The sequence below is a fragment of the Tupaia chinensis genome, unplaced genomic scaffold (genome assembly GCF_000334495.1).
Source record: "Tupaia chinensis unplaced genomic scaffold, TupChi_1.0 Scaffold000090_1, whole genome shotgun sequence".
Classification (NCBI taxonomy): domain Eukaryota; kingdom Metazoa; phylum Chordata; class Mammalia; order Scandentia; family Tupaiidae; genus Tupaia; species Tupaia belangeri.
Genome location: NW_006159552.1, coordinates 2293941 through 2314724, shown reverse-complemented (window position 1 = coordinate 2314724; position 20784 = coordinate 2293941). Strand labels below are relative to the sequence as shown.

The following is a 20784-nucleotide window of genomic DNA, read 5'->3' as shown; positions in this document are numbered from 1 at the left end:
AGGAGAATGGAGGAAAAGGGATTGTGGCATGGCCATTCCCCCTGGGGGATGATTTCTCACTTTCTGTCTCTCCGTCTCTCTCTGTCTGGCGAACGCACACGCCCTATAGCGAAAACCTCTCAAAAAAAAAAAAATTAAAGTATTCTCTGGGCTTTCAGCTCCTCCTTTATCTCACTAATAATCCCCTTTCCCTTGCCCATCCAGGAGAGGCAAGGAGCAGGCCTTCAGAAGAAGACTCCTTCATGGCTCCAGAGAACTAGTGATTTCATACTGTGCAGTTTTTTTATTTTTTGCTTTTTAAAAGATAAATACAATTTTTGTTTTTTTCTTTTTTTTCCTTCCTTTTCTCTCTATTGTTTCTCTCTCTCTCTCTTTCTTTTATCTCTTCACTCTGCTCTTCAATCTCCATTCACTGTGTTTCTAGATGGATCTGAGGGACATAGCCAAACATCCAGATATTAATAGGGTTAACATATTCCTCAATCTGCACTGAATCTCCTGCACAAAGGGGTAAAAACGGAAGGGCAAAGAGATTCCAGATCACCTCTTTCTGCACGCTCCTGAATGCACAGATTGAACTTCAAGAATTAGGACAAAACACACCATTCATCAGATGACTAAAAACCATCACAGGGCCGCAAGAAATATGGGAAAACAAGAAAATACCTCTCCTCCAAGGAAAAAGAATAACTCCTCTTCATCTATAGACAGTTCAATGGAAATCATGGAAACGTCTGATAAAGAATTTAGAATATTTATAATGACGAAGCTAACAGAGATGGAAAAAAAGAGAGACAATGAACTGCAGAAGACGCAGGAGAAAGGAGTTGTTGAGTTCCAGGAGGTGAGGAAATTCTTGCAAGATCTAAAGGAGAATTATACACTTTAAAAAAGAATCAAATGGACCTGTTAGAGGTGAATGCTTTAATACAGGAAGTCAAAATCTCCCTTGTAAGTATTAAAAGCAGACTAGATCTACAGAAAATAGAATCTCAGACAGAGAAGAGAAAATTGCTGGCCTAGAAAAATCCACCACAAAGACTGAGAAAACTGCCCCCCCCAAATGAGAATAATATATTGGAAATACTAGATACCAACGTCCAAACGTCCGTATAATTGGTAATCTCAGAAGGCGAAGAGACTCATAAGGGCATTAATAATCTAGTCCATGAAATCCTGCAAGAAAACTTTTCAAAGCTAGAGAGGCACTCAAAGATCCAGTCCCAAGAAATACAAAGAACCCCAAATAGAATCAACCCAAGAAGATCTTCTCCAAGACACATTATAGCCAGATTGACCAAAACCACAAAGACAAGATACAAAGATTGGCAAGAGAAAAACGGCAAGTTACCTACAAAGGATATCCCATCAGGCTAACAGCAGACCTCTCATCAGAAACAATGGGGAAAATATATTCGAAGTGTTAAGGGAAAAGCAATTTCAACCAAGAATACTGAACCCAGCAAGATTATCCTTCATGTGGGAAGAAAAGACAAGAATATTCTCGGATTAACAAAACCTGAAAGAATTTACCAATACCAGACCATATCTCCAAAAAGTTCTCAAAGGAGTGCTATACTGGAAAAATTAAATACAGACACACAGAAATAAGAGTTCAAAAACTAAGAAAAGGGTCAACAATCATATGGACAAATCGGGAGTTGAATATTATATCTCAGAATTTAATTGGGAAACCACAACAGAAGATAAAGTACATGAGACTACACTGGTGAAATAGCATTTTACGACTTTTGACTAAAACATTGCTGATTTTCTTCTAGGCTTTGTTTTCTGGGTTTTTTTGGAGACATTTTGCTATAGGGTGTGTGAGCTCACCAGAAAGACAGAGAGAGAGAGAGAGAGAGACAGAGAGATAGAAAGCAAGAAATCACCTGCTTCAGGGGGGGATGGCCATGCTGCAATCCCTTCTCCTCCCTTCTCCTCTTGGGATCCTGGGCATGCATGCACATGTGCCCAGCGTGAGTTCAAGCCACTGGGTCCAGGACTTGAACTTCAGTCGGCTACATGGGAGTTCAGCGACATAGCCATTACTCTAACTGCTGGTTCCTGTTTTCTGGTGAAAAAAAAAAAATTATGTAGACTACATTTTATCTAGTAAGATTCAGGCTTTTGATTTAGGAAGGCCATAATCTACCCAACTGGAGAATGGGCTATTTTACTTGTTTATTTTCTATACTTCCCAGACTTGCCTCGAAACTCTGAAACAGCATCTTTTATGTGAAATCTTACATCCTTTCTTGCTTTATGAAAGCTTTTTTTGCATTAGTTTCTATAATGGGGAAGCAATACTTTATAAATACTGAGTCCCTGAGTCCTTACTATTGTATATATCTTTATGTATGTTTCTTTTTTCTTCCCATTTATACAGGAAACTTGATGAAGCTAAACAGAGTAAAAAGTTAAGCTCAGTATATTTGAAAGCATTATTTCAAAGCTTATTTATTTATTTCTTCAGTGAGAGAGAAAGAGAGCCAGGCACCCCTAACAAGGTTTGGACACCGCAGTCCCCCCTCAGTCTCAGCAGCCTGGATCATGAACATGTGCACCTGCTCCCTCCCGTCACACTCAGAGAGGATCTGGGTCAACTTTCCATTGGGGTGTACTTGTGTTACAGCTGTACCACTGCCTGGCCCCTAAGCTCCCAGGGATACATCTGATGATCTTACGTTTGTCTATAAAATTTTAAATGCCAGAACAGATTATTTTACAATTAATTTATATTTATAATTTACAATTAATATTAAAATAACCCCCAAACAAAATTTAGTTAATTTACACTTACAAAGAAATGGAGAAAATATTGAAACAAATATATATATATGGATAATACAGTAGTAAGGACACAAAGCTGTATTTACCCGTATTTATGAATTCAAATGATTCCAAATCTGAACATTTAAAACTATATTCAATGGAGTTAGGAATCATCAATTATATAAAATATAGTGCATATGGCTCAATCAAACATAAAAATCTTTAAAATTGATTGCTGTATGTAAAAATATCGTCCCTGAACATGTAAGAGAGAAGCTGCATTTGCCAAAAGCTCCCTGGTCAGAGTTTCTGGAAGAGCTTTGGAGGCCTAAAATAAAACTTCAACCAACAATTTAATGCCAGACTTGTTGAATAGCTACACTCCTGGGTCAGGCAAGATCCATAATTATATAAACTCTAAATTAAATGTTTATTTTATAAAGACCAGGAAAGGCTAAGATAGATTTTATATATGTAAAAAGCATTCCCTGGAATTGTGTAATTATAGCTACCAAAATAAAATAGAGTTTTATTAATCATATAACTCTGGATTTCCCTTCTCAAAGGCCTAGGAGAATCTGACTTGTAGAAGATTTGATTTGCTTACTTTAAATGTGCAATTTTATATATCTGAATAGTTCTTTCTAGAACATACACAAGTAGATATACAGATGTAAAATGTGCTAACCTTCCAAATACAGAAAGGCATGCAAACTCAAATAAAATGAAAGAGTATTTCTATCTATCAAATTCAAAATTATAATTGAAAATGAGGCCAGAATATGATGAAATCAGAGTCTGATAAGGAATTTGGCAAGAATTACCAAAAGAGTTTGAGCTGTAGGACTACGTCTAGGAATCTTTTGTGAGAATATAACTAGACACCAGATCAAAGATTACCTCCACCTTTCAGTACCAAGAAAAATGAAAATAACATTAAGATTCCTAATAGGTGGGGCCAGCAGGTGGCATGGTGGATGAGGAGCTGGGCTGCAACATGGCTTACTGTCATTGCAGTCATGGACCTGGAGGCTTGCTTTCTCACCATCCCTCTCTCTCCTTCTGGTCAAATTAAAAATAATAATAAATAAAATAGATTTTTTACAATTTTAGGGTTTTTTTTCTTACTTTTTTTTTTTTTTTTTAGAGAAATTTTTGCTATAGGGCACATGCACTGGCCTGACAGAGAACAACAAAGAAACAGAAATCAAGAAATCACCTCCTGGGGGGATAGCCACACAGCAATCCCTTTTCTTCCATTCCCTCCTCAGGATCTTTGGCATGTGCACACATGTGCCTGGCGTAAGTTTTAAACCACCGGGTCCAAGACTCAAACTGTGGTCAACTATATGGGAGTCCAGCAACATAACCATTATGCCATCTGCTGGCCCAAAGGCTTTTTCCATAGGGTGCATGCACTCGCCCAAGAAAGACAGACAGAGACAGTGAGAAGGAAAGTGAGAAATCAACCCTGCGGGGGATGGACACACTGCAATCCCTTCTCTTCTTGGGATCTTGGGTACACATGCTCATGCACCCAGTGTAAGTTTCAAGGCACCAAATCTGGGACTGGAATTGTGGTTGGCCATCTGGGAGTCCAGCTATTACTATGCCATCTGCTGGCCTAAATAAAATAATTCCTAAAAAACAAAAACAAAAACAAAGAAGATTCCTAACAGGGAAGAGGGTTAAAAAAAAAAATGGTATTCCCACATTAACAAATATTAAAGAGCCATATGACTTTTATGTTATAAAAAATATTTAATAAAAATGGAGAAGTACTTATAATAGACTACTCAAGAGAAACAAAAACACATTCAATGTAAAATCGATTTAGGAAAGTATGTTCCTTTTTTATTATATATACAGAGATATAGTATATATAAAATACTGATGAATATAAATGCTAAATAGTAGTATTTATCATTGGTTGGTGCATTTTTTTTTTTAAATACCTCTCAGTATTTTTTCTTTTTTAAATTTACCAGAGGGCACATATGCTCAACAGAGAGAGATAAGAGGTTGGGGGAAAAAGTGAGAAAGTGCCCCCATTGAGGAATGGCCATGCCACAATCACTTCTCCTCCACCTCTTCCTCCCTTCAGATTTGGGGCACACATGCACATGTGCATAGCAGCATTTTTTTTTTTAAATACCTCTCAGTATTTTTTCTTTTTTAAATTTACCAGAGGGCACATATGCTCAACAGAGAGAGATAAGAGGTTGGGGGAAAAAGTGAGAAAGTGCCCCCATTGAGGAATGGCCATGCCACAATCACTTCTCCTCCACCTCTTCCTCCCTTCAGATTTGGGGCACACATGCACATGGGCATAGCAGGTTTTCCAAGCCACTGGGTCTGGGACTTGAACCGTGCAGCCTGCCATGTGGAATCCAGATCACATAATACCAAGCCACGGGCTGGCTGTATTTTTCCTTTCTAAAATTAATGGGTGATTCTCACTTTCATAAGTAAGAACAAAAATGTATGACTAGAAAGGGATTACCAGGTCTTTAGAAAAAGCAAAATGGCATTAGGAGTGCTCTTGGGAATGCATAATGATGGCAAGACCCTCACTGTGGGTTGTTCCTGTCTGGGGTCCAAAGAGCACAAAGTCTACTGAAGGCTCATCACGGGCTACTTTAGAGGAACCTTGTAGGGCAAGACGATTTGGAAATGCTGATGATATCAATCAACATTTGATGTTGTATAGAAGCCCAAATAATATATGTTAACCAATCCTATTTTCATCACTTTGGTGTATTTTTTTATTTTTTGGGGGGAGAGGTTTTTGCTATAGGGTGTGTGTACTCGCCAGACAGGCAGAGAGAGACAGAGAGACAGAAAGCGAGAAATCAACCCCCAGGGGAGATGGTCACGCCGCAATCCCTTCTCCTCCATTCTCTCGAGATCTTGGGCACGCACGCACACGCACCCGGCGTGAGTTTTAAGCCACCGGGTCCGGGACGCGAACCGCGGTTGACTATATGGGAGTCCAGCGACATAGCCATTACGCTAACTGTTGGTTCCCACTTTGGTGTATTCTCATGAGAACAATTTTATTCTTTAAGATGTACACATGGTGCTGGACCATGAGGACTCTGGATTCATAAGGGGAGAATTGAACTGTGAGTCCTGCCTTGCTCTGCTACACACAGGTCAGGTCTTCAGTATCTGGAAGCTTCTTTCTTCAAGAAAAATGGGAGGCCAAAAACATTCTTAATTACATCTCAAGGTTATTTGAAGCAAACAAAATTTGTATATGTGAAGCAATTTGAGGTTATTCACCCTCAAAGTTCAATAACTCCTGAAAGGCATGGTTACTTGTATACCGTTCCTGTATTAATATAATTTCACTTTTGAATCACGGGAGAAGTGGGATGAAGGGAATTATAAAACACCCATTAGGGGACCAGCAGTTAGCATAATGGCTATGTTGCTGGACTCCCATGTAGTCGATCACAGTTCGAGTCCCAGACCCGGTGGCTTAAATTCACGCTGGGCGTGTGTGCATGCGTACCCAAGATCCCGAGAGGAGAATGGAGGAGAAGGGATTGGAGCGTGGCCATCTCCCCTGGGCGGTGATTTCTCGCTTTCTGTCTCTCTCTCTCTCTGTCTTTCTGGTGAACGCATGTGCCCTATAGCAAAAACCTCTCTAAAAAAAAAAAAAAAGAAGAAGAAAAAAGAAAAAACAGCCATTGGGGGCCAGCAGGTGGTATAGTGATTATGGTGCTGAACTCCCACATGGCCAAGCGTGGTTCAAGTCCTAGACTCGGTGGCTTGAAACTCACACCGGATGAGCTGTGCATGCATTCCTAAAATCCTGAAAGGAGAATGGAAAAGGGATCACGGCATGGCCATCCTTCCCCCCTAGGAGGTGATTTCTCACTCTCTTTCTGTGTGTGTGTGTGTCTAGTAAGTGCACGTACCCTGAAGCAAAATCTCTCTTAAAAAACAAAACAAATAAAAACAAACAAACAAACAAATCAACAAAAAAAATGGCCATTTTCATGCTTCTTAGTCCCATAAAAAAGCAGGAGAAAATACACCTGGAAGAAATCCTCAATCAACCACCACGGTACACCAGAACAAGGTCGGAGAGAACACCTAGTGCCCAGGGATACTGTGTGAGAAGTGCTATCACCAAATATGATTTCAAGAGCAAAAACAGAGAGGACGGGTTGAGATCCATGTACTTTCTGTGCCCTTTGATGTTTCTGGGATCTGTGTGAGTAGAAAAGGAACTGTGAGAAATAATGAAAGTCTTACTTAGGTGGCATCATGAATTAATGATTCACGCATCATAGAAGAAGTGGCCCAAAGGCCATAACGTAAGTCTAGTTCATTGTCTGTTCATTTCAGACACAACTGAGTAATTATAATTCATAGTCAATTAAAATAATCCAAATTCTGAGTGGGGGGGGAAAAAAAAAGCCTACCATTTATTCTAAGTTGTACCTCCCGGTCATATTATCTTGGCCTCAAAATGATATGGACAAAGACTAGAAAGGGTTTTGAAAAAAAACAAAAACCAAAATCAATTTCATTCTACTTCTTAATGATATAAATTGAAGCAACAGACAGTTCTTATTCAGTGCTTGACAAAAACCTACAGAAAGCCAAGTTTATTTCTCGCACATGTAATTCTTAATCACTTAATGGATTTTCAAGTTATAAGTAGAATTTCTCCAATAACTATATTCATATAATTATTACTGCTGAATAAAAACACAATGCCTATTTTCTACCAATAGTAACTTCTTATTGCAAGCCAGCCCTATGCAGTTCTTAGCACAAGAACTTCTAGAAATAGACTAGATATTGGCTCTAAGGGCTAAGGTCACAACACTTCTCATCAGGATGATTAATCTTTACGAAAAGGCAGAAAAACAAGACAGGGCCGCCCACTCTGACATTTTCATTCTTTAAAAAAAAAAAAAAATCCCAATCTAGTTCATGAACTGGAACCATCGCCTGTTTAAAAAAAATGCAATCCATCAAGGGTACACTTTGATTTGAAGATTAACGAGATCATTATCATTCTTAATTCTTTGCATTGAGAAACCTGTACTGACATTAAACCGTGGTTCTAGCATAGTTTTACTCAGAAATCTGATAAACCTGTGCCCAGGAACTAACTCATCTTTAATACCAATGCTACTTCATTTTTTCCTTTTCTGCTTACTTGAAAAAACATAAACAACAAAGTGTAACATTTAAAAAAAAAATCACTCCATTCATGCATATAGGACTCGTTTTTGCACACCCTTTCTATATTCAATGATGGGAGAGTAAGGAGCATGCAAGTAGGCAGGTAAGATGTCGTGTACCCTACAGCTGCCGGAGCTGGGTATGTGCGCATGCGTGCACATGCACATGTGTGCGGAGGCTTCAGAGGTAAAGCATAGGCATCCTGCGGTGACTGGGAAAGGCAGAGAGAGGAGAGGTGTGAATGAGCAGGAAGAGGTTTTCCTGCAGGCTCAGGGGGTTTGCTGTAGGCTGTATCTTAAAAGCTTTCACCTGAAAGAAATCTAAGCTGAGATGATTTTTTTTTAAGAGGTTTTTGCTATAGGGCGCGTGCGCTCGCCAGATAGACAGAGAGAGACAGAAAGCGAGAAATCACCCCCCAGGGGGGATGGTCACGCCGCAATCCCTTCTCCTCCAGTCTCCTCTCGGGATCTTGGGCACGCACGCACACGCGCCCGGCGTGAGTTTTAAGCCACCGGGTCCGGGACGCGAACCGCAGTCGACTACGTGAGAGTCCAGCGACATAGCCATTATGCTAACTGCTGATCCCCTGAGATGATTCATAAAAGACTTGGATCTGATATCTTTCTCTTCCTTCTTCCCTCACTTATTTTTTTAATTTTTTTTTTTGAGAGGTTTTTTTTTTCACTATAGGGCGCGTGCGCTCGCCAGACAGAGAGAGACATAGAGACAGAAAGCGAGAAATCACCCCCCAGGGGGGATGGTCACGCCGCAATTCCTTCTCCTCCATTCTCCTCTCGGGATCTTGGGCACGCACGCACACGCGCCCGGCGTGAGTTTTAAGCCACCGGGTCCGGGACGCGAACCGCGGTCGACTACGTGGGAGTCCAGCGACATAGCCATTATGCTAACTGCTGGTTCCCTCTTCCCTCACTTTTGAACAGCTTACTGGGGTGTAAACTGGCACTAACCTAAAGAAAGTTCTGCTCTAGAGAAAAGAGAGTACAGGTTGGCATCCCTTATGCAGAATTCTTGGGACCAGAAAGTTTTGAAGTTCAGATGTTTTCAGGTTTTGGAATATTTGCATACACATAACGAGGTATCTTAGAAAATGGGACCCAAGTTTAAACACAAAATTCATTCATTATACATAAATGCCTTAGATAGAGGACCCAAAGGACATTTTTTACAGTATTGTTGTGCTGCAGCATTTTGACTGTGGCCTCACATGAGGTTAGGTATGAAAACATTTGTGTCATCTTGTCGACAGTCACAAAGTTTCGGACTTTGGAGTATTTTTGGAGTTGGGATTTTTCAGATGAGAGAATGCTCGCTCAGTGTTAATCTAACAATTCAAGGTAATTTAGGAAAAGGAAGGGGATCAAAGATAAAATGGGGTGAAGGTGAGGCTGGCCAAATCCAAATTCTGGATTTGGGGGTGCAGAGAGGAAATCAGGAAAGGAAAAGCAAAAGAAAACAGTACGGAGAAAACAGTTTGGAAGCGAAGTTGAGGAAACAACTAACTTATCCATTTAACAAGAACTCATTTACCTGTGTGATTTTTTCTATTCCCTGGAAGTTGTGCTTTTCAAAATGTTCCGCTATGTTTAGGAAAGTGTGACGTTCCAGATAGCAGCAATTACTGAGGACTATCAAAAGCCGCTGTTCCTAAAAGCAAAATAAATGTTCAAAAAATTACACTTGCAGTAACACGCTGAGGGCTTAACAGATCACATCTATCACTGACGTTGAATCATAATCTCTTGCTGTTTAACATCAACATCCAATGCTCTTTTGGTTTTCTTGGCTGTTTCTTTCCCAATATTATTAACAGAGAAAACATAATACATAATGTAGTTTTACAAAAGCTAGTTATTACACAATACACTCAACAGTCAAAGACTAATTCCTCTGAACTTAAGAGCTATGTAGAACAGAATAGGTCAAATAGCTGTAAAGCAGGATCAGTTGTTCTTCTTATGAAAGGGATTCCACTTTAGGGATCAGCAGTTAGCATAATGGCTATGTCGCTGGGCTCTCATGTAGTTGACTGCAGTCTGAGTCCAGGACCCGGTGGCTTAAACCCACACTGGGCGCGCGTGTGTGTGTGCCCAAGATCCTGAGAGGAGAATGGAGGAGAAGGGATTGTGGCATGGCCATCCCCCCTAGGGGGTGATTTCTCGCTTTCTGTGTCTCTCTGTCTGTCTGGCGAGCGCGTGCACCCTATAGCAAAAACCTCTCTTAAAAAAAAAGGGATTCCACTTTAGTGGAAGCACTTACCTTAGTGCTTTGTGTACACAAAGGGCCATGCAAATGGGCACTTAAACAGTAAATTATATAAAAATGTAGACCCTTTTAGAAAGTAGTTTATACATGTTTCATAACAGAAGAGAATTATATTGCTATACATCTCCAATGGGTATATTTTTATTAATTTTTTTTATTACTCATACATGCAGTTTATTAAATCCTAGTGTAGACAGACACAGGAGTGCACACTATCAGGTAAAGGGAGTAGGGGTGGGGAGACAGCGGAGATGCAGGGGTGTGGTGGGGGAGGGCATGGCCACAGCCAGACACATCTAGCAGGGGATGGCGAGGACTATGACCAGCTATGGGAAGCCTTCAAAATATTTTGTCATCTCTGCAATCACTTGGTGGATTATCGCTGGTTCAATAACAAAACTAATTATGATGGCAATGACCAGAAGGATGCCGAAAACCAGGGTGCGGATGGGAGTACTCAAAGAACCTTGGGCCTTTAAGAAGTATTTGTGTTTGTAGGAGAAAGCCTAGGAATAGCCTCCCTCCGATGAGAAGTGAAGAAACCAAGGCCAGGGCTCCATCCCAGAGGACGTGGTCAGTGCCAGCCAAGGAGCAGGAGAGAACCCATTTGCTTCTCCACTTTCGCAGGTTCTATCCAGCCAAGTAATTTCTTCTAAAAGCTGCCAGGTCTGAATACTGATGGTTACAATACCCTTTCACGATTCAGAAGAACTACCTCTGTAAATGAAATTCCAGGAACGATGCTGTCGCTGATGTTGCGGTTCACCAAGGCACTCTGCCCTGTAATCCTGCAGGTGGGAGGGTATTCTCTGGAACACCCATGACTAATGTAAGGCCCTGACTGAAGATCCCTGACTAAAACTAAGGCAAACACACTTTCCAGGAAAGGACTCACCCACACTTTGCTTATATTTCTGTATATGTTCAGAATGACTTAGAATACAGTAACTTCATATGGTAAATGTGGAAATAAATATGTTCCTGTTCTTTGAGGGATATGGATCAAAGAACAACTATAGTCTTTCAACTGAATTGTCAATTGTATTATCTCTCTCAGCAACTTCATTTTGCTCAATCAAATTTCTAAAAGCACTCTTTTTTTTTTTTAATTTAAAATATTCCTCAATACAAAGTGGACAAATCAAGAAGACTTAATGTTAAGTGAAATAAGTCAGACTTTGAGACAAACACTGTATGTCCCTGTTCAATATATATCGACTGTTAGGCCAGCCTGTGGTGCGGTGGTTAAGGCAGCTGGATCCCACATGGCTCACCATACAGTTCGAGTTCTGGATGTGCTTGAGAAACATGGTGGGTGCAAATGTGTGAGTACCCAAAATCCCTAGAGGAGGGAGATGTGGAGAAGGGATTGTGTGATGACCATTGTCCATGAAGAGTGCTTTATCTCTTCCTTCCCCCCACATACATACCTTGTGGCAAAAAAAAATAAAATAAAATAAAAAATTGTATATATGTATAGATACCCTGAATGTCTGTACTCTATGGTAAAAACTGAATGATTTGAAGACATAAAAGTAGAGAAGACACTGTAATACCAAAGTGTGAGGGGGTGAAGTGGGGTGGACCTATGTCCAGGAAAAAAACATTTAACTGACACAGGAATCCACATAGACAGGCAAAAATGGGTTGTGGAACAGCATACCACAACAGAGTGAGCAAAGGGGATGTTGTCTATCAGGTATGTATTATACATACACACACACACAATACATATACGAAAACCATGTAGAACAAACATAGAAGGCATATGTCCCAATATGGTGTTCTTTGTTGAAAACAATGCATATGGTAATATCTTTGATTTGATAATCACACACTGCACACATACTTTAAAAACCATACTGTACCCCTCGGGACTAGCAAATGGTGGAATGGTTACATCACTGGACTCCCACGTAGTTCACCGTGGTTTATGTCCTGGACCTGGCAGCCTGAAACTCACGTGGGGTGCATATGTATGAGTGCCCAAAATCCCAAGAGGAGAATGGAGGAGGAGGGAGCGTAGTGTGGCCATCTCCCCCACCCCACCCCCCTGGAGTGATTTTTTTGCTTTTTGTCTCTCTGATGAGTACACATGCCCTATAGCAAAAATCTCTCTCTCTCTTAAAAAAAAGAAAAAAAAGAACTGTATCCCACAAAGATCCACAACAATTATATGTAAATAAGAGATAAATATTCCTATCTTTATTTCTGAGAGAGTATAGCCTGTTTACTACCTTTTTTGATCACCGACAAATATAAGGAGAAAGTCAGGCATTATCAAAGTACCTTCAGACAAATGAAAAGTTGCTAATAAATCTGAGTTAACCCATGAATAAAAAATGCAGTATAGCCGGGACCAGTAGTTGGCATAATGGCTATGTCACTGGACTGCCCGGTAGCTGACCGCAGTTCGAGTCCCAGACCTGGTGGCTTAAACTCAAGCCGGGCACATGTGCGTGTGTGCCCAAGATCCCGAGAGGAGAATGGATTGTGGTGTGGCCATCCCCCCTGGAGGGGGGAGTGATTTCTCACTTTCTGTCTCTCTGTCTCTCTCTGTCCTTCTGGTAAGCATACGAGCCCTATAGCAAAAACTTCTCAAAAAAAAAAAAGAAAAGAAACAGTATACAACAAGAGAAACAGTTATATTCTGTGTAGTACTTCTTTTCCAAATTTTAACAATAAATGACCTAAAAAAAAAAAAAAAGTAGTGAATGAACATGAGGGACTTGCACAGGTGAGGCCAGGGACGGTGAGGCCTCGTTCCCTCTTGCTCACAAGTCAGGTGCCACCACTGCAGTTCTTATATAGGACATGGAAGTAAAGGCCAGTGGGACCCACTGTCTTTAGGGAATGGGCTCTAAGACCCCGGGGAGGCCTGAAATCAGACACAGTACCAAGCCCCAGATATGCCACGTTTTGCCTGTATCATACCTATCGATGATAAAGATTAATTTATAAATTAGGTACAATAAATGATGAATAATAAATCACAAAATGGAACAATTTAAAAATTATTGTAATATAAGTTATATGAATGTGGTCTCTCTTTCAAAACATCCTATTGTACAACACTCACCTATTTTCCGACCACAGCTGACTGAGATGACTGAGACGGGACGGGGGGCTGGTACTACTACTGCTGTGCTCCTCAAAAATCTCATATGGGTTCCCAGTTTTATAATCAATTCTGAATTGCTTTTTCCTTCAAGAGTTAAACCACTCATCTACAACAGTAGACAGAAGCCTCTGTGTCTTCTCTGCTCATTCTGTTAATTAGTTCTCTTTGCTTAATTGGCTCTTCTTTCAAAAAACTATTTGAGTGAGTTATGGTCTTACTCTCAGCGAATGCATATTTTTTTTTTTTCTCAAATCGAACCAAATCAGATGAAATAAAAGTGGAAAGAACAGCACAACCATACAATCAGATTCTTAAGCACAGATGAATAATCGAAAGCTTCTGAATAACTTAGAAGGAAATGTATATTTAGAAATAACAATCTACGCTCTCAGAGCAGCACCTGCGTGGAGGGGTTATGTTCCCATGCTTCACCACAGCTCTTGCTCACAGCATCTCTGACACGTATCGCCACTGCATTCTGTGCAGGAACACGGGCCTGGATGCCTGCCGTGGCAGGCCTGACGCCAGGCCTAGGACCAGTGCACCAGGATGCATGGACTCCACATCCAGGCCTCGTTCTTCCTGTAGCCGCCACCCTCTGATAACAACGCAAAACCCTAACATCTCAATAATCAGAGAAGATGGGTCAAACCTAACGAGGTATCTTCCGATGGAGAAAAACACAGGAACGGAATTTGCTTACAAATAAATGATTTTAGAAGAGCAAGAGAACCCAGGTCAGGTCTTGTGACCCACGTGGGTATGTCCAGAAAGCTCGCTGGGAGTCTCACATCCCGGAAGCCCCAGGTTCGCTCTCATGCAACCACCTCTGAGAGAGCCGGAAGCCAGCCCAGAGGACGGAGAGAGCGGGAGCACAAGCCCCTGGTCTGGAGACGCCCAAGGGCCCAGGGGAAGCTGCACACAGCTGCTGTCTCCCACGCTGGAGCGTTATCTGGCAGAAATGAGGCTTGTTCTGAGACTGAGACACCTAGCGAGTTATTGTTCAGTTTCCAAGTGTCTACACCTTCCTGAGCCCTCTTTATCCTTTGTGCACAGGGGGAAGGATACTTTCAACTTGCCACATTGCCTTTCTCGCCTCCTGCGGTGCCCTTCTCAGGACAACAGCCCCATAAGGCAGCAGCTCTCACACTGCCAAACCTTAGTTTACAGCCTAGCCTGACAGCACTCTGTCCCCGCAGCTGCGAGACTGTTAAGCACTCCTTTGTTTAAATGCTTTTTATTATTTATTTATTTATTTTTGGAGAGGTTTTCGCTATAGGGCGCGTGCACTCGCCAGACAGACAGAGAGAGACAGAGAGACAGAAAGCGAGAAATCACCCCCCAGGGGGGATGGTCACGCTGCAATCCCTTCTCCTCCATTCTCCTCTCTGGATCTTGGGCACACATACCCACGCGCCCGGCGTGAGTTTTAAGTCACCGGGTCCGGGACGCGAACCACGGTCGACTAACGTGGGAATCCAGCGACATAGCCATTACGCTAACTGCTGGTTCCTAATGCTTTTTATTTTTTTAACCTTTCTGTGGCATAGGGTGCTTGCATGTGCTGGAGAGAGACAAGACAGAGAAAAAGAGAAAGTGAGAAATCACGCCCCCAAGGGGAATTGCCACACCACAATTTCTTCTCCTTTCTCCTCTCAAGATTTTGGGCATGTATGCACACATGCCTGGCGTGACTTTTCAAACTGCCAGGTCCAGGACTTGAACCACGTAGTCAGCTATGTGGGATCTAGTCACATTAACCTGTATGCCCGCTGCTGACCTTAAACACTCTTTTCAATCCATCTAGCTGGGTTTCTATCTCTGTGCTCCTTTTCAGGAAATGCGGAGGCTCTTTGCTTCTATGTAGTCCTTAAATCCTGGTACCCTAATATTATTTATATACTTGGCCCTTCTCTCCTTCTGCTAGTTCTAAGATTCCCCCAGTTCTCCTCACGTGTGTGTGTGTGTGTGTGTGTGTGTGTGTGTGTGTGTGTGTCCTCGCCTGAGAAAAAGAATGCCTGGACTGCTCTGTGGCCCAGCCAGCCTCTTACCTTCCCCTGCAAACCTCAACCCAAGCCAGGACCTTGAATATCCCCAAGGACTAAGAAAGCTGTTGGACTGCTGCTCCAAAATAATATTAATAAAGTGGTTAAATTCATAGACGCTTGCTCACCATAGCCCTTCTCAAGCTAAATTCCTTAATCCCTCAACTCCATTAACAGACCCTCACCTTGTTTTGGATATACCCAGAAAAAATATCCTTTTTTTTTTTTTTTTTTTGAGAGGTTTTTGCTATAGGGGGCATGTACTCACCAGAAAAAGAGAGAGAGAGACAGAGAGACAGAAAGCGAGAAATCACCCCCCAGGGGGAATGGCTATGCCGCAATCCCTTCTCCTCTATTCTCCTCTCGGGATCTTGGGCACACACACACATGCGCCCGGCGTGAGTTTAAGCCACCGGGTCCGGGACTTGAACCATGGTCGACTACGTGGGAGTTCAGCGACATAGCCATTATGCTAATTGCTGGGCCCCAGAAAGAACATCTTAATTTGCTGTCTTTTGAAAGGTAATGCTGTAGCCCCCTCTGTAGGTAAGTTCCCCTAATACATGCTCCGAACTGATCATCCTGGCATTTAGTGCTTCTGTTTCTGGAATCCTGACTGGCACCAAACTGGGATGGTTTGGGCAAATCCCTCGCGGGAACACCATTTTTGGGTGACTCCTGCCTCAGCTTTGTCCTTTTCAGGAAACGTTGAGGCTCTTTGCTTCTATGGGATCCTTAAATACTGGTACCCTAATATTATTTTTATATCCTTGGGGTGAATGATATTTTCCTTAGTACTGCCATCTATTCCTGGGGCTCACATTGCTTCTGCATTGCTGATTCACAAATCTGTATCTGGATCTCTCTGTGACCCAGACAAGTACATCCAATTACCCACTGGATCTCTCTGCCTGTATGTCACCTATTCAACAAATCAGGTCCTATAATAAATTATTCTTATAATAAAGAATTCTTTATTTAATTTTATTTATCATTATTATTATTCTTTTTTTTCCCCAGAGGGATTTTTGCTATAGGGCATGTGCACTCACCATAGAGATAGAGAGAGACAGAAAGAGAAGAATCACCCCGGGGTGGCCACATCAGTCCTCTGGACTCCTCTCAGGGTCTTGGGAATGTATGCACTTGTGCCCAGCATGAGTTTTAAGCCACTGGGTCCAGGACTTGAACCGTGGACAACTACCTCACAGTTCAGCAGCATAACCATTGCATCATCTTCTGGTCTCAATATTAGTATTCCTTCTAAAAATTTGCCATAGGGCATGTGTGCTCACCAGAGACAGATAGACACATAGAGACAGAGAGAGGGAAAGTCAGCAAGCAAGTTACAAGTCCAGGACTCGAACTGTGGCCGACCATATCGGAATCCAGCACCTTTACCACCATACGTCTGTTGTTCCCAGCTAGAATGAATTTTTAATCTTTCTTTAGAACCTAGAATAATTTTTTAAATTACTCTGACAAATTACACTTTTCCTAATACACTAAACACTCTTATATAGGAATTCACACTTACAATAACTGTGGAAATGTTAGAGGGTAGGAAATTTAATATTTTTCTTCCTTTTTTTTTTTTTGGAGAGGTTTTTTCTATAGGGCATGTGCGCTCGCCAGAAAGACAGAGACAGAGAGACAGAAAGCGAGAAATCACCCCCCAGGGGGGATGGCCACGCTGCAATCCCTTCTTCTCCATTCTCCTCTTGGGATCTTGGAAACGCACACACACGCACCTGGTGTGAGTTTTAAGCCACTGGGTCCGGGACGCGAACCGCGGTAGACTACACGGGAGTTTAGCAACATAGCCATTACGCCAACCGCTGTTCCCAATATTTTTCTTCTTGATACACACACGCACACACACACACACACACCCTTGAAGTTCATGAAAAACTAGAGAGAGTTCTTTAATATACCTGGAGTTTAAATTTTGACAGCTTAATTTATGTATGTGATACGTATGTGACTCCTCCCTAAACACATGTACACGTTTAAAAAAAAGTACGAGTGTGTGTGTGTGTGATTTTGCTTGCTTGCTTTTTTTTTTGTTTTTAGATTTTGCTATAGGGTGTTCATTTGCCAGAGACAAAGTAAGACAGAGAGCAAAAGTGAGAAATCACCCCCCAAGAAGGATGGCCACATCACAATCCCTTCTCCATTCTCCTCTCAGGGTTTTAGGCACTCAAGCTCAGGTGCCCAGCAGATTTTCAAACCACTGGGTTCGGGACCTGAACCTACAATTGGCCGTGTGGGATTTAGCTGCATTAACCTCCATGCCACCTGCTGGCGCCAATTTGGTTTTGTTTTTTACCATGGAACCTGTATCAAATAAAATAGTATCAGAATAAATATACAGTAGAAATCAAACAGAGAAAGCAGAGATTTTCTGACTGAAGAGGCAAATGCTATGAACTATTGTTTGCCGCCTCTCCAACCGTGCAACGTTCTAGGACCAGGAAGCTGTGAGGGCATCTATGTCACACTCAAGAGCTCCATATATTGATACAATGCAGACAGTATATGCAGTTATGTAAGCTGCAACTTCAACTACAAAGATCTCACTGTGGAATCCACATCAGTATACCTCACTGAAATTCTCACATAACATAACCCGAGGCATAGAGCAGTGTTCCTTACTGTCTCACACACCCTAAGGCAGTGATGCAGTAACGTGCAAAGTGATCAAGACCGATTCATAGCATAGCCATTAAATGATTTTCAAGTGACATGCCTTACTTTAGATGTATCATATTACTTACAGAAGTCAGACTGAATTCTTCATGGATACTTCCAAACAAATCAGGAGAAGAAACATCAACAGAAAGACTGAATATAGAAACAAGAAAGAAAAAAGTTACAAATAAGGCACTAGATTATAATGAAATGCCGCTGGATCTAAATTTGATTTGAAAACACCTTGATGAAAGCTTCTATGACTTTCTGTACGTTTTACATTTAACAGTTAAAAGCTCAAAGAAGGCATTAGAGACTATCTAGGTTCTTTACTATCTATCTAGGCTCATAAATTATTGGGTTGTTGGAAAAGTCATGATGCATTTTGGAATAGAAAAACAGAAATATATGTCGCGACTTCTCCAACAACCCAGTTAACATGGACCACACAAAATTTGCTTCTGGGTCTTCCGAATACTGAATTGAATTTAAAAATAAATGACTAAGGGTAAAAATATTAAATTATTCTAATTTTACATAGGGTCTTCAAAAAGTTCAGGAAAAGTGAAATTAAAGTACAAGCTTATTAGGGTCAGCAGGTGCTGGTGTGGTGGTTAAGGGATTGGTCCCATATGGCTGGCCATAGTTCGAGTCCTGGACCCAGCAGCTTGAAAAGCAGGTGGATTTGCACAGGTGCCCAAAGTCTGATGAGGTCTGAGACTAAAAGAGAAGGGATTTTGGTGTGGCCATCCATCCCCTGAGGGGTGATTTGTCTCTCCTCAAAAAAATTAAAAAGGACAAAAAGTACTAGCTTATTTAGGTACAAAAAAATTGAAATTCATACATTTTTTTCTTAATGTACATTTTCAATGAATTTCTTAAAGACCCCTTGTATATTCCCATAATCAAAATGTTTCTGCCTATCAGAATCTCCAGGAGGCTTTTTCAATCTCACATTTATAATAAACCATTTATATGTGAGTTAAGAAGTTAGTGGATAACCCACAATGGTCAGAAATTTTATAAAACTGAAGGTGGGCGGAGGGAAGATAAAATTCACTTCTTACAGATGACAGGATTTGTTTTTTTAAATTTGAAACCTGATTTTAGAATCTATATGGAAAGACTAAAATGATGGAAATATTAATATTTCAAAATAGGTAATAAAGTATAGCAATCTGAAAAACAATAAACATAAACCAATGATAATTAAACAGCACTAGCTGATATAAAATACACTGAATGGAACAGAAGTTCAGAAACACATTGTACTACAAATTAGAATTCAGTGATATATGAAACAGAAAACAATAAGGAAAACCAAACGATAAGGAAAACTCAATCAATAATATCAGAGATCTGATTAAAAATATAGATCCTTGGTAAAATTATGCTCTATCTGAACATTAAAAACAATTTTAGGGACCAGCAGTTAGCGTAATGGCTATGTCACTGAACTCCCATGTAGCCAACCGTGGTTCAAGTCCTGGACCCGGTGGCTTAAACTCACGCCAGGCACATGTGTGTGTGCATGCCCAAGATCCCAAGAGGAGAAGGGATTCTGGTGTGACCATCCCCCGGGGTGGGGTGATTTCTCGCTTTCTTTCTCTCTGTCTCTGTCTTTCTGGCGAGTGCACGCGCCCTATAGCAAAAAAACTTCTCCAAAAAAAAAAATTTACTTAAATTAAGTTGGAATATATATCCTATAGGTTGTAGTAATGTGTGTGATATAAAATCAAGTTAAAGAAAATCTGGAAGTATTAAAAGCATTAGATTTCTAGGGAAGCAATAGTTTTATATACTAAAAACTAAAAATAAAAAAAAAATCCTAGGAAATAGATAAACGTAGAAAAATTCTCCAATTGTTAATTAAAGATTTAAGGAGCATTTATTTCAGTATTACCTGTACCAGAGCATAAATCTAAGGTGCACAGAAGAAACACATAGCAAATAACATTCAGAAAAACATTAAAAAAGATTCTGCAGAACACCGTTATAAAACAATTAACAGATGGATTTGTAAATATCAAACATCAAAATTTGTCCTCGGGAGCTCAAATAACTAAGCCTGACCCCAAATTAATTTAAACAACAGGCTTGGCCTCTAGTAAGAGTATTGGGGTAATTCCCCAATGCCAGAATTAAACAGTCATCAGCTAGGAGCTACATACTTCAATTTTCTGCTTTAACACCCATAAACCCTGTTCTTTTGGACAGTCAGTAATCTATTCATGTGTTCATGTTACTCAATACATTTCTAATAAGGCTAAGATGAGTTCAGAAGCTAAAGGCATTCCAGAAAGACTATGGATCATATATATAAACCTAGGACTTTGAGATGAACAATCTCTCTCTTTTTCTGGAAGTCTTAGGATGTAAAACTGACTATGTAACTTGCGACTACAGTTTTGATTCTGCTAAATGTGTCAATGATTAATTTCACTTTTACTTACTGGGTAGTATCTACATCTGCATCAGGTTTGGTACTCAGTTGTTCCAGACAGTATATAAAAACCTAAATCAAAAAAAAAAAAATACACTTCAGTGATGAGAGTTTTTAAATATTAATTTGAACATTAAAAATAATGGTATGGGGCCAGCAGGTGGCATGGTGGTTAAGGCATGGAACTCCCCACATTGCCAGCTGTGGTTTGCATCCTG

General features: G+C 40.8%; 1 protein-coding gene across 2 annotated transcripts in view; it reads right to left on the bottom strand.

The window, feature by feature from the left end:
* Positions 1–20784, bottom strand: part of EXOC2 (exocyst complex component 2) — a 194424-nt gene that overhangs the window by 68740 nt on the left and 104900 nt on the right. For both annotated transcript variants that reach the window (XM_006143053.3, XM_027769779.1), the window contains exons 20-22: positions 20577–20638; positions 18210–18276; positions 9532–9648 (exon numbers count right to left, since the gene is read on the bottom strand). In XM_006143053.3, the coding sequence (XP_006143115.1) occupies positions 9532–9648; positions 18210–18276; positions 20577–20638 (246 nt within the window). The remainder of the gene's footprint in view (positions 1–9531; positions 9649–18209; positions 18277–20576; positions 20639–20784) is intronic.